The sequence below is a fragment of the Telmatherina bonti genome (genome assembly GCF_933228915.1).
Source record: "Telmatherina bonti genome assembly, chromosome: 1".
NCBI lineage: Eukaryota > Metazoa > Chordata > Actinopteri > Atheriniformes > Telmatherinidae > Telmatherina > Telmatherina bonti.
Window position 1 is genome coordinate 39,348,002 of NC_136619.1, and position 13,109 is coordinate 39,361,110.

The 13,109-nt window shown below is 39.4% G+C and overlaps 1 protein-coding gene across 2 annotated transcripts in view; it reads right to left on the bottom strand.

Annotated features, from left to right (window-relative positions):
• Positions 1-102: 102 nt before the first annotated feature.
• The window catches only part of samd4a (sterile alpha motif domain containing 4A), a 59,739-nt gene continuing 46,732 nt past the window's right edge, over positions 103-13,109 (bottom strand). For both annotated transcript variants that reach the window (XM_079241919.1, XM_079241918.1), the window contains 3 exons: positions 12,665-12,791; positions 8,638-8,721; positions 103-4,417 (listed from right to left, as the gene is read on the bottom strand). In XM_079241919.1, coding sequence (XP_079098045.1) covers positions 4,389-4,417; positions 8,638-8,721; positions 12,665-12,791 — 240 coding nt within the window. In that variant the 3' untranslated portion in view covers positions 103-4,388. The remainder of the gene's footprint in view (positions 4,418-8,637; positions 8,722-12,664; positions 12,792-13,109) is intronic.

Sequence of the window (13,109 nt, forward strand, 5' to 3'; positions counted from 1 at the left end):
TAAAAACAAGCTGCAGCTTGGCTTGTATTTATCACTAAATCACTCCAAGTGGAAGTAAGCAACCAGTCTGGATAAATTCCACACATTGAACCCAATGCAAGCTAATTCAATGATGCTTTATTTATTTTTTTTATATATATATATATTTTTTTTTTACAAACTCCAAGAAGTCAACATTTTTTTGGACAAAACAATCCCTTGTGTGGATACTGACACAAATCCAGCATCAATATGATTGGCGAAGTAAAGAAAACTAGATGATGAAATTCTTTCTGCATAAAAAAGAAAAAGAAAATCTGGATCACACGAAGGAAGAACAAAGGTTTCATGGTTGCAGAGTGAACATGACCCATCAGAGCCGCCGTTTGTTTCATCCTGCAACACTTCAGTTTTTAAGTCATAAAAAAAAAAAAAACTTTTTTTTTTTTTTAAATTTTTATATTTGGGGTCAATGTCTCAAGTATAAAAAAAGGCACTGCCATTTGTTATTCTAAATATGACTTTCCCAGTCTTGTGCATGCAGTTTTAAAATATAAATTATACTTTTTATTTTTACTCCTTTTCTTTTTTCTACATTTTCTTCTTTTTTTGTGTGTTTTTGTCCTTTTTTATTATTAAACATACAACATTCTTTTCTCAAATATATACGTAAGCCTGCAGTCAATACAGGACATCGGCTCTTTGATAAAACTAGATAAAGTAAAAGGAGCACAGTCAAGCGGTAACTTCGTTACGAATGGATGCAGCTGCATTTACAAAGAAACCAAACAACAACAACAACAAAGTCTTGGCATCCCATACTGATATAAACTAAACTGCAGAAACTATGACAAAAATAAAAAGTATACATTTCTCAACTTGAAGTACATTGGATATTTTTTTGGAATACATCGAGGCGTTATCTATCTGTTAATACTGCCTGCGGAGTGGACCTGCATTTGGTTTTGAAGAAACGAGCACAAACCCAGAGGTGCAGCAGGAAACCAGAGTCCAGCGCAAACTGGGGGCTTGTGGTGACGTTTTCTGCTCTGAGTACAAAACATGTAACTGAACTGTTAAAATAAACAAACAAACATGAACTCAAGTCGTTTAAAGTCCGTCAGTATTTGTATAAAATGTGGTTAAAAGGAAAATGAGTGTATCTATGTGAAACTGAAACGAATCTGACACTTTAAACTCAAACATGGCACAGCGTCGTGGAAGAAAATAAACCTACAAACACACCACTTTGAAATAATCCCTTTTTTTCATATTAAGTGACTGAAAATGAACAAATCCCATGAAAAGACAAGTGATTCTTTGCGCTACGGAGCGACACATTTCTTCATCACCACAAACAAATAAGTGTTCATCCACAGCTGAAAATAGTCCCTCCAAGATAAACTACTTCCTATAGTTTGAGAAACTTTATTTAACTTACAAAGTGCAAGTGTTTAAGGATGCGAACTTCTTTTCATGGGATCTGTTCATGACCTCTCCCAACCAGGACCACAGCACCACTTTCAGACTCCAGTTCTCAAATCCTAACTTATACTCTCAGTCCGAAACGGACCGGTTTCCGACCTGTAACGGCAACGTGAGCGAGTCCTGTAACCGAGTCAATGCGTCTGCGACGGAACGGCCTCCAACAGGTGAAAAAAAAAAAACAACAAAACAAAATTCAACATGACACAGAAGCATACAGATAAAAAATTACAGTTCGTCATCATCAACAACAAGAGGAAGAAAAACAGTCTGTCAACAATAACTATGTTAAATTTGAGATGTCTGTATGGTCACCAGCCATAACAAGTTAATACATATAGTACTTTAAATAATAAAACACCTAAATGATCAGTATCACCTCTGCAAAAAATATGAAAAAAAAAGAATAAATAATTGCTTCTGCTTTAAGTACTGATTCAAACGGCAGTGACACTTGAAGAAGATGAGATCCTGGTGATGAAGGAGCATCAGTTTCTCCATCCAGGACTGAAACAACTCATGCTTTGGAGGAATTCACAAACAACTGATTGGCTCTTATTGACTCAAAACACACTTAAAGCACAGCATGAAGTGTCCAGCTGTAAAGCCACACACACTTTGTGTGTGTGAAGATCCAGGCCAGAGTTTTGAGTCTCCATCACTGGATCTGAACACTGATCAAGAGAAAGGCCCCATAACAGAGTTTCTGCACATTTTCTCCCCTTACGGACGAGTCAAACACTGAATCCGAGTGGAAACACATGGACCTGAAGCTTTCTACAGACATTCAGGTGCAGAACTGAAGAAATAAAATTATCTGCAGCTATTTTAACCGTCACATAAAAAAAAAGTCATACCTTCGGCCAAACCAGATGTTATTTTGTTGTGGATCTCCATTTTCTGTGATGGATTCATTTCCTAAAGGGGTGAGTCCACGCGGATCAATACTGTTGCTGTCATGAAAACGGAGTCTTTGTATTTGCTGACATTGGAAACATATTGAAAGGGATCGAACTAAAAGATGCACAAACACTGATATGGTCCTTCACTAGTGGGACGTGGCAGAGAGGATCAATGTGGCATCGAACAAATCGTTTCCATAGAAACAGAGACGCCGACTTGGATTCACCGTCGTCGCCCGTTTTCCCAACAAAACCTGAGCTCTCCCGTCAATCTCGTCCCTTCAGTTGATTTGATCCGACTTCAAAGCACAGTATTGTTGTTGAGCCTCGATCATTTGGATTTTAGTGTATCACATTATTCATACCAAGTGCAGGATACAAAGGAAATACTATAAAATTGCAATAATAATAATAATAATAATAATAAAGAAACTAAACAACAGGAAGCTCTCCGAACGTTGACAGTTGGCGGTCAGGACTCAGCTTCCGAACCAGCTTATTTCAACAAAAACCTACTCTTAACGTCTGTAATCAGACACAAGCAACAGAGGATACATTTTAAGACACATAAAAAATGAGATTCAGACTTTATAAAGACTAATTCTAGTTTGACCTGCTCTGTTGAGACAAACAGAAGATTTCCATATAAATGCTCTTCCCTACTGGTTTCCGTCGGAGTCTCTGTGGGCCTCAGCGTCTGCCCCGCAGTGACTGCACGCGGCCAGCAGGTGGCGGTAAGCACTAACGAGACAATCTCGGGGACGACTACCCTTCATGGACTGAAAGTGTGCGTTTTCTCCAACGTTTTAATCCGAGTGGAAACCAAATCCACGTCCTGTTTCCTCCGACTCCTTCCTCACTTTTCCCACTCCTCCTTGTTTCTATCTGTAACGAGCAGCTTGAGGTGCAGCTCAACCCAGTTTCTGAACATGCAGACTCATCTCCCAGGAAAAGCTCTGGATTCATCGAGTTCATACAGTACAAGTTACGGATGTACAATACGTGACTAAACACTCACATGAACAGACTCGCCACCTGATCAGACATGACATCATCTTCCTTTGTCATCTTCAAAGGTCCTGCCTCCTTCAAACATCCGCTTCCCTTCTCAGTGTCACTTCGGCTTGATCCCTTCCCTTACTACTTTCTGTGTCTTTCTCCACCTTCCTCCTCTTGTCCTCCTTCACACATCTGTCCAACCTCCACCTCTATCTCGTTTTTATCTCAGTAAACGATCGATCTACTCGTCTTTTCCTGCTGGCTGCTAAAAATAAAGAATAAGCACGTTAGCTGTAAACTAGTGTGATGGCTACTTGTGGGACATAAATCTTGCATACGGCCAAGGCTTAACAAAATATTCCACATACCTGAAATTAATGTTTCTGTACCCTCTGAAAGTAGCATCATTATGTAAACAATAAATACATACAACACAAATAAATGCTTTTTTTGTTTGTTTGTTTCTTTTGCCACCCATTACTGACTGAGAGGCCCAGTTGAGCTTCTAAACCTCAGTGCTGGACACTCGGTTGGCACTGAAAACAATCCAGGAAATCCCAAACATCCTTCTGAATCCTTGTTGCTCTGCTTCTCGTGTTTTCTTGGGGTCTGAGGTAACGTTATCAATGTGAAAGATGCCACAAGCTGCAGGGAAAGAGCAGGGGCCAGGTGGTGTTGGAAGGGGCCTCAGTCTCACTGATCCCTGATCCGGGGGGCCAAGTTCTTCCCTTCCCAGGGAGGATGGGGGCGCTGTTCAGCCTCTATCCAGCCGTCTTCTTTTCTTTATCCACATGCAGACGCAGATGACAGCTGGCGGAGCAGGAAGTGTGCTTTTCCAATCTGATTGAAGGTGCCAATGGGATTTGATGATCCGCCTGCTTGTGTTTCTTGGATCCCGCCTGGTCCTTTGGTTGAGCTCTACCAACGACGACAGGGAGGGGGACGGGAGGACCTTCAGGTGGCTTATTGTGAGAGAGCCTCCTGAAGCCGTGGCGTCCTGCTGCTCTCACTCATGTCCTCACATCATATCGTAGATGTGCGGTCAGCGCCATCTGAGGACAGAAGACATCATGGTTTAACTCTGTGATGGCCTGATCCACTTCCACAGACAAAGTGTAAACACTAGAGCTGTGACGATACACTTTTGTCCTGATTTGATTCGATTCCGAATTTTTGGGTGCCGATTCGATTTACTCACAATTCTTTGATATTACTGATTTTTATAGATTAAAAACTAAATAAATGTATAAAGCTTATTTTTTTGCTCGTCATTTTTCTTGATTTCAGTGAGGAAAAAACAACACAGTATCCGGACCATCATTCTGCTGCTATAATGCCCAAGAAGACAAGTAAAAAGATCAATAAAAATAGAAATGAAAAAAAAAGATAATGGATTATTTTTATTTGTTTGAAAAAATAGGATTTTTTTTTCAATTTTTAACAAAAAATCAATTTTAAAATTGTGAAGCAAAAAAAATCCCGATTTTCGATTCGATTTTCCCACCCACACAGTCCGGATGTGGACTCAAAAGTCTCAGAAAAGGAAGTTAGTGAATAGTGATAAAGCTGTAATGAGGCTTCAGGCTCCAAAAACTAATCTTTCAGCTGGGTAAAGGCTGTAGTTGTGCATTGACAGTAAGTAGGTAAAGACATTTCAGATCTAAATGAGCCATTTGCATGTTTTAAACCATAAAACATGATCCAGCATAGACTGTAAAACAGAGATGACTAGGGATGAGCACAATTAACAACACCACAGCTATCTTTGTTTGGGGTTGGAAGAAAGTTAGGGTGCATTTACACCAGCATAGTTCAGGGACTCCTTCCATTTCTGAAAAATTTCCGTCCTTCCTTTGTGTTTGTTTGCTTTCATGCTGCGCTTTTCTCAAGCGGCCCAAACTGCCAGGACAAAGTCTTGTAGTTACAATAACTGCCCACCAAGGGGCAATATTCCCTGACAGAAACCACTGACAAAAAAAAGAAGAAAATACTGCTAATCAGGACTGAAAACATTTTCACCGCAATGTAGTAACAATAAATGTTTTTACTTTGGTTTTTATTCTTTGGTGTCCAAACGTAATTTTCACAAGAAATTGTCCAGTATGAGCAGCAGAAGAGGCCGTGAGATGGCCAACATGTTGTTCTGACACATGTCCTACATCACTTCCTGCCTTTGGTTCACTTGGATGGTTTGTTTGCTTTGACATTGCAAGGAAACCGCACCAGGATTCACTTGCTATTGACCATAGACTGTATAAAAAATACAGCCTTCGTGATGTCACCCGTAGGTTTCTGAAGAGCTGAAATGAGCCTCATTGTGCGGTTCCCACCGTCGCCATCTTGGCAGCGTCACACGTTCCGTCTCTCCCAGAAAATGCAAAAATGGGCAAAGGGGTAGAGCTGAGAGGGGGGCTGTGAGCGTGGGAGTGAATGATTGACATCTAGCGATCTCCGACCCGTTTGTAGCTAAGAGCTAACCGAGCTAACCCAGAGCTAAAAGGAGTTAACCAGCAAACAGAGGTAGGAGGGCGAAAGCTAAATCACGCGGTTAACCGGCTAAAAACTGCGGTTGTGCAACACTATCAGGTACATGTTAATCAAAAGGACACGCCCCCATCATGTTGAATTTTGAGATGAAATTACTTCTCAACGGAGGAGTTATAAAAAAATCACTCTTCCCACAGTTGCCATGAAGGAAAACCTGACCTATGAAAACCAAAAATGGATTTCTGCTGTGAAGTTGGTCTTTTTAACATAGGAGTCTATGGGGATTTGCTCTGTTTTTGAACCCCTAGTGGATGAGGGGGGGAGTGCACTTCTACTTTTTGGCACTTCTACACAGGCTTCACTTTTAACCACCAGAGGTTTCTGCTTGATCAAGACCCTCAGTTTTTAAGCAGATCACAGTTCGCTTCATTAGTCTGCACTGGAGTTTGGTATGTACATTCACACAACTGCATATGAACCTTAATATCTGTGGAAGGGAACCAGGGTTCGTTTAAAGAGAAACACAACAACAGTTTGCAGTGATGTGTTATAGGAATGGCATGGCCCCTTTAAGACTGAGTGCTGATCATGTTTTGGATGCATCATCTGCTGCTTCTCAAACAAGCAGGGCATGGGATCAGAGCTGCAAAAAACTGCCTGTTTAGCAGTAAAAATCCAGTTTTTTCTACAAGCTTCAACAATAGATTCTACATCTCCTCTGGTACAGGTCTGCTTTTCTACTGCTATGTAAAGTCAAATGGCCTAGCTACAGCTAGATCCTTCCTGAGTCAAAACTAGCGGCAGCTTCCACTTAGGAAGCCTCCCGACCACAGTCTGCAGACAGCTGCAGGAAAGGTTGACATCTGTTTCTGCCAGATTTGCATGATGAAAATCTAAAGCTTGGAAAGTTTATTTCGATATGTCCAATACAATAAAGTAAAACATACAAAAAGAAAACTAAAGTAACTTAAAAAAAAAAAGAAAGAAACAACAAACCCAGACATACTCGAAAAGGAGTGGGCAGAAGTAAAAAAAAAACTTATTAAAGCTGATGAAAAATGACTGGTTTTGTTGTTGCTAAACATTTTGTGCCCACTTATACATGCATTATTGTTATAAGGGTTTATTAAAAATAACATTAAAACAAGCAAACAAGGCACTCACAGGGCCTTGGATAGCTCACCTGGTGGAGCAACTATGCTCTTCTTTAATCTGTATTAACCAATTTTCTTGTTCTTGGGTTTTAAATTGGCACAACTTAGCAGTTGAAACTTGTCCTGATCAGTTTTATATTATTATTCTGAACACAATCTAACCTTTTAAAAAGGTATTGCATAAATAAAGCTGAATCTCATTTGACGTATATTGGTGCTCGTACTGAGCCCCGAACTGACGGCCTGACGCTTTTCTGAACTGGTGATCAGTGAGGGGCCAGAGTCCATACTGCCATGGTGACAACAACACATCTGTCAAAATACTGATACAGCCTTTCAGAGAAAAACAAGAGTCTGACAGCAGCTGCAGCCGAGGAGGAAAATGTTATCAAGCTACGCGCTAGTGAACGTTTTCACTCCCCTCCGTCGAGACGCAGACAGCGGCTTTAGTTTTTTCTTTCAGGTATAAAGAAAAAACTAAAGGTATAAAATCATTTAACTTCCAAAGCAGAACAAACAGAAACAAGAGTGACAACAAAGCATCTCAACATCTCTGGAGGCTGCCACTAGAGCAGAGATGTACAGATCCAGTCCTAGAGGGTCACAATCCTGCAGGTTTTCCATGTATCCCTGCTCCAACACACCTGACTCAAACTAATCAGTCACTGTGCAGAGCATCATTGGCTGCTGGATCCATTTATTGGATGCAGGGATACATGGAAAATCTGCAGGACAGCGGTCCTCGAGGACCGACTGCACTAGAATGACGCACCGAAGACTGCAAATAAAAATAACTAACAAAAACAAAAAAGTGTTTAGAAAAGGAAGCTGAATTAAGTTTATGGCACTGTGTCAATGGGAAGAACTACATACATTTAAAAAACAAAGCAGTTTGTTTTATATTTATATATATATATATATATATATATACACATAATGTATATATATATATATATATGTATATATATATATATGTATATATATGTGTATATATATGTATATATATATATATATATGTATATATATATATGTGTGTGTATATATGTGTATATATATATGTATGTATATATATGTGTATATATTTATATGTATATATGTATATATGTATATGTATATATATGTATATGTATATATATGTATATATATATATACATATATATATATATATATATATATATATATATATATATATATATATATATATATATATATATATATATGTATAAGTTTGCAAAAAATTCTAATGATCATAGGCAGTCTGCTTTTAAGAGCTCTGATACTGTTGTTGTGAACATTAAATGTCATTAAGCAAAACTTAAAGAAATAATGGCTCATATCAGCTCTCCTGACAAAAAGAATGAAAAAGGGTGAACATTTCCAAAATATGCCTGGAGTGATCTGGAGGTGTTGATTCACACCTAGCCAAGATAGTTCAGTTAGTAGACAGAGAATAGAGGTTTAGCTTAGACTTACTGCAACACAATTATTATAATCTATGACAAGCATGATTACATGAATATGAAAAAGTTAACCTGCTGTGTACATGATTCTGACATGGTCCTAAACCACATCTAACCTGAAGAAAAACTGTGTTTAATGCTGCAAAGTTTGGTTTGGACATAACAACGTACCTCCCAAGGCATGTTCTGTCATACTCAGACACAGAGACTCAAGGCGATTGTTTATATCCGGCTCCGTTACTGGTAGCTGAAGATCTGGAAATAATAGAAAAATAATATCTGTGATTAAAAACAACCAACATAAATGAAGTGTGTGAATAACAGCTAACAGTATAAAGCTAAAGAATAATTTTAGAGAGTGAAAAAAGAAGTCAGATTTTAAATCAGTTATTTTCATGGAACAAAGTCGCCACTCAGTCAGTGTGGCCCCAGATTGATCAGATTATAACTCACTGTCAACTCAGGCAACATGAAAACAATGAATGCACCGCTGCAACTGTGCACAGCATCACTCTGCAAGTGTGTGTGTGTGTGTGTGTGTGTGTGTGTGTGTGTGTGTCCTTGTCTTATTCAATGATACAGTCAGTGTGTGGATTTTCTCTGGACAATCAGTTAAATTAAGACTTTGTGTAAATAAATCAAGTGTAATCAACCAATGACAAGTTAAATCAGTGTCTTCTGTGTGTGTATGTGTGTGTATTTGTTTTTCTAACAAGATTTGTGTAAAACAAAAGATAGAGACTTTAAGGATGAAGATTGCAAACATGCAACCTGATGTTTGTAATTCAGGGGAAACATAACATTTTTACCAACCTGGTGCTCAGACAGCTCACATCCATGCAGGGATCAATAATAACAGGCATCAATCTGACAATAAATCCCTCATACATGCACTGATCAGTGGCACAATTCACCCAATCCCACTCAGGTGAGCTAATATTCTACTCCGGATCAAACTCTAAACATGTTGAAGAATAAAAAGGATGAATCGCGACACCTGCTCAGAATTACGTCCCATTCAGCTGAAAGAAAAGTCATCTAGATGGAGACATTACAGCAATCCTCTCCTACTGTTTTGGATAGTGTTACAGATGAAAAATAGTTATTTAATAATTATTAAATAAGTTTAATATGTGTACAGATGACGTGAAAATAGCCCTTTTCAGAGCGTATTGTACTCCCTGTTATGCTGCTCATTATGGTGCAATACTAGCAAAGCTAAAATGAAAACGCTCCTGGTGGAATCTCATGATGCTTTTAAAATATTGTCGCTACTTCCAAGATGGATAAGATCAAGTCAGATGCTCGTCTCAAATAACATTTCTACATTTTTATGCTGTGTTGAGGAATTTAATGTATAGATTTACGTGTCGATTTAGGGAGTCAAAAAATGTAATTGTGATGGTTATGACTGAGCCAAAATGAAGTGACACAAGGTATTTCTCCTGTTTTTGGAAGCACTGGAATGAATGTCTGTCTCTACGAACGTTTTTATTATTACTATGTGTGTATATATAGGCTATGTGTCCATATATGAATATGTATTTGTTGTTTTTTCTTTTCGTTTATTATTAATTGCTGATATGGACCGATGTGTCTGGAATAAAGATTTTTCAATAAATAATTAATACCAAATAAGACACAGTTCTGGATCAGTCTAGGAGTTTAGTTAATGGTTATAGTCGTACTAACCCGTAAAACTCCAAACTTTTTTTTTTTTTTTTTTTTGCACTTTTTGGTCTGTTTGTTTCTTGTTTTTATAAAAATGTGGAACTTCAACCTTTTTTAATCCCAGTCAACACAGTTTATTTATTTCAGAACAACTTGAGTTGTTAAACTATTAGGCTAAAATGATGTAAAATGAACGTATCAATAGGTACAGCGACATAGAAAGAATTACAATCAGTATTTTGTAGATGTAACACATAGATGAACAGTATCTTTGTCTCAAGTTTGTTTTCATGAGAGAAACTATTAGTACTGATCCACATATGCAACACAAACTATTTCACAGAATTTTTCTTCCATGTGTTTTTGCTATATGTGTGCTGCCTGCGACCTCACTTGGCTGTCTGGGAGACCCAACCAACCCCCCTCTCATATTGTGTGTTGTCTATTGTCTGAATTTGTGCTTATGCTTAGAGGTGTGTTTTTTTGTTGCATCTTTATCCTTCCCCCTTTTAGGTGAAGTGTAGAGATACTTCTTTTTTTTTCAACACCCACCCATCCTTCCTCATGTCACCTTTTCTGCATTTTAAGGCAGCGCCGGTAAAACAAAAAAAAACTTGCTGCAGGGCCGAAGTATCAGTTTGTTCTGTAAACTTGTCAAATGTAAATGTCTGTATGTCTAACCTTGGACGAGCTGACTTGAACCTTGAATTTCCCCTCAGGGATAAATAAAGTATCTTTGATTTGATTTACAGTTATTTATGCTACTATTTTTTCCCCACAAAACTAAATTCAATTCAGTGTGTTTTCGGAGCCACCATGCGTACAAACGCCTTCTTTGCTTTATTCCAGCTGTTTAGGACCATTATTTGTTCCTTTCAGACAGACATGTAATTCACTTGTTGATCATTGGCTGCTCCTGATTGGACATTACCACCAGTTTACCGGAAGTTTGACAGGAACTAGCTTTGTCATTATATCACAAATGTGAATAAAAAATGGCTCTATCAGGGGTCACTCATTGTGGATTCATCGTATAGTCTCAGAATAAACATCACATTCAGTGGCTGGGTTGTAAAGCTCCTCATAGGGATATAAATGCCTGGATAGATTACCCTTTAGATCACCTAAAGGTCAGCTAAAGGTCAGAGTAACACACTCTGGGTTCAAATATTAAAACCTACTTTTATCCACAGACACGTATGAAACCTCCCAAATGGAAGCAGCTTCCTGTTTTAACTCTCAGGTGCTGGCTGCGCTCGACTCCCTCGGCCTCAGCTGTGAACTGGGTGGAGACCGTTATGTGGAGTGCTGCTTTGGGGCAGAAGGGGGGAGTGTGTGTGTGTGTGTTGAGTGCCGAAGGTGGGTTGTGTATTTGAGCCACGGTGCAGCCTAGCAACCTCTTTGAGCCATTTAGTCCCTAGCTGAGTCTTCAACATACACTGGGCAGTGAAAATCCCTTGTGGTCAGAGACACAAGCTGAGTTAGGTCTACTAGTCCACACTGGGCTATTTATAGACTCCAAATCCCACCAACACACCCCCACTGCTAACACAGCCCTCCCTTATACACACACATACTTGTAGCAACACACACACACACTGGGGAAAAATAAAAAAAACACACACACACTGTCTTTTTTTATTGTGTGTGAGAGTTAATAAGACTCTTTTTCCACCAGCTGACGGAGGGAAGGGAAGAGCACGCATACATGCATGGGACGGGGGTGGGTTGGAGGAATGGAACGAAGGGCGTCTAGCCTTTCAAATAAGTTAGTGCAGCCAAGGCCCGGCAACAGCCACCCTTCAGGGAGACTTTTCTATGTGCATGACTCTGCAGAGTTGTCAAAGAGAGAGAGAGGATGGGGGCAGGGATGGCAGAAATGGAGGGAGTGGAAGAGGAGAGATGGGAAAGCAAAGAAAGAGAGTTAGAGAGAGAGAGGGAATGGAAGGAAAGCAGGCCAGAGAGCCCCATCCTCACCGCACAAAGAGCCTCATTGTGAGACTCCTCACTCTTTCCTCCCTCCCTGCCTCCATCTCTTCCTCTCTCACATAGTCTCTATCCTCCCTCCAGCTGACTTCCCTCCTCTCTGCTGCTTTATTTAAAAATCTGTTTTTCCTCTTCATTCTGAAAGGAGGACGTTTCTGGCAAAGTCGAGGAAGTCGACTTACTGTCTGCTGTTTCTGTGGGACCAGCCGGTCAGTAGCGGCTACTGTAGGTCACTCTGCCTGGGACCAGCAGCTACTGTGACCCCCAGTATCCCAGGACTCTTACTGGGAGGGTGGGGTTGCACTTTTCACATTTAAATTGTATTTTTTTCATCATTAACATACTGTATGTAGAAATTTAGGAATTATTCTTATGAATAATTTAGAAACTACAGGAACTTTTTCATAGTTCTTATCGCTACAGGAGAAATGCTCTCCAATCTAATTAAACATGAAGATCACCACCAACAACCAGCCACTAGTAAGGATTAAAAACCTGTAGTAAGGTTGTTGTTGTGTGGCATTTTTCCAGAAAGTCGTACCTGCTTGTTGGAACATGACCATGGTCTGTGGTGTGGTGTGAACTGGCAGAGAACGGGTCCTCTGTACGGAGCTGTGGGTCCGACTGGGCATACTGTTGCTTCCTCCGGGGTTGGCAAACCACGGACCCTGAGGAGAATTTTTATATCGACTTTAGGAGACAGCAAATAAACGTTGGCAGGTATCAATGCTGTGGTGGAAAACCACTAATTGTCTAATCAGCATCTCGTTTAAGTTGTTTTTGTAGAGACACTGATGCAACTTTATGTCTCTCCAGTCTGTGGAGGAATGTTTAATGTAAATATAAAGAGCTTTTTCAACAAACCAAAATACTAAATTTAATGTAATTCCACACGCATGATAAAAAAGACAAATATCTCATCAAACAACTAAACACACGAGATTAACACACTGGAAATTTAAATAGATAAAAGTGTGTCGCTAAAA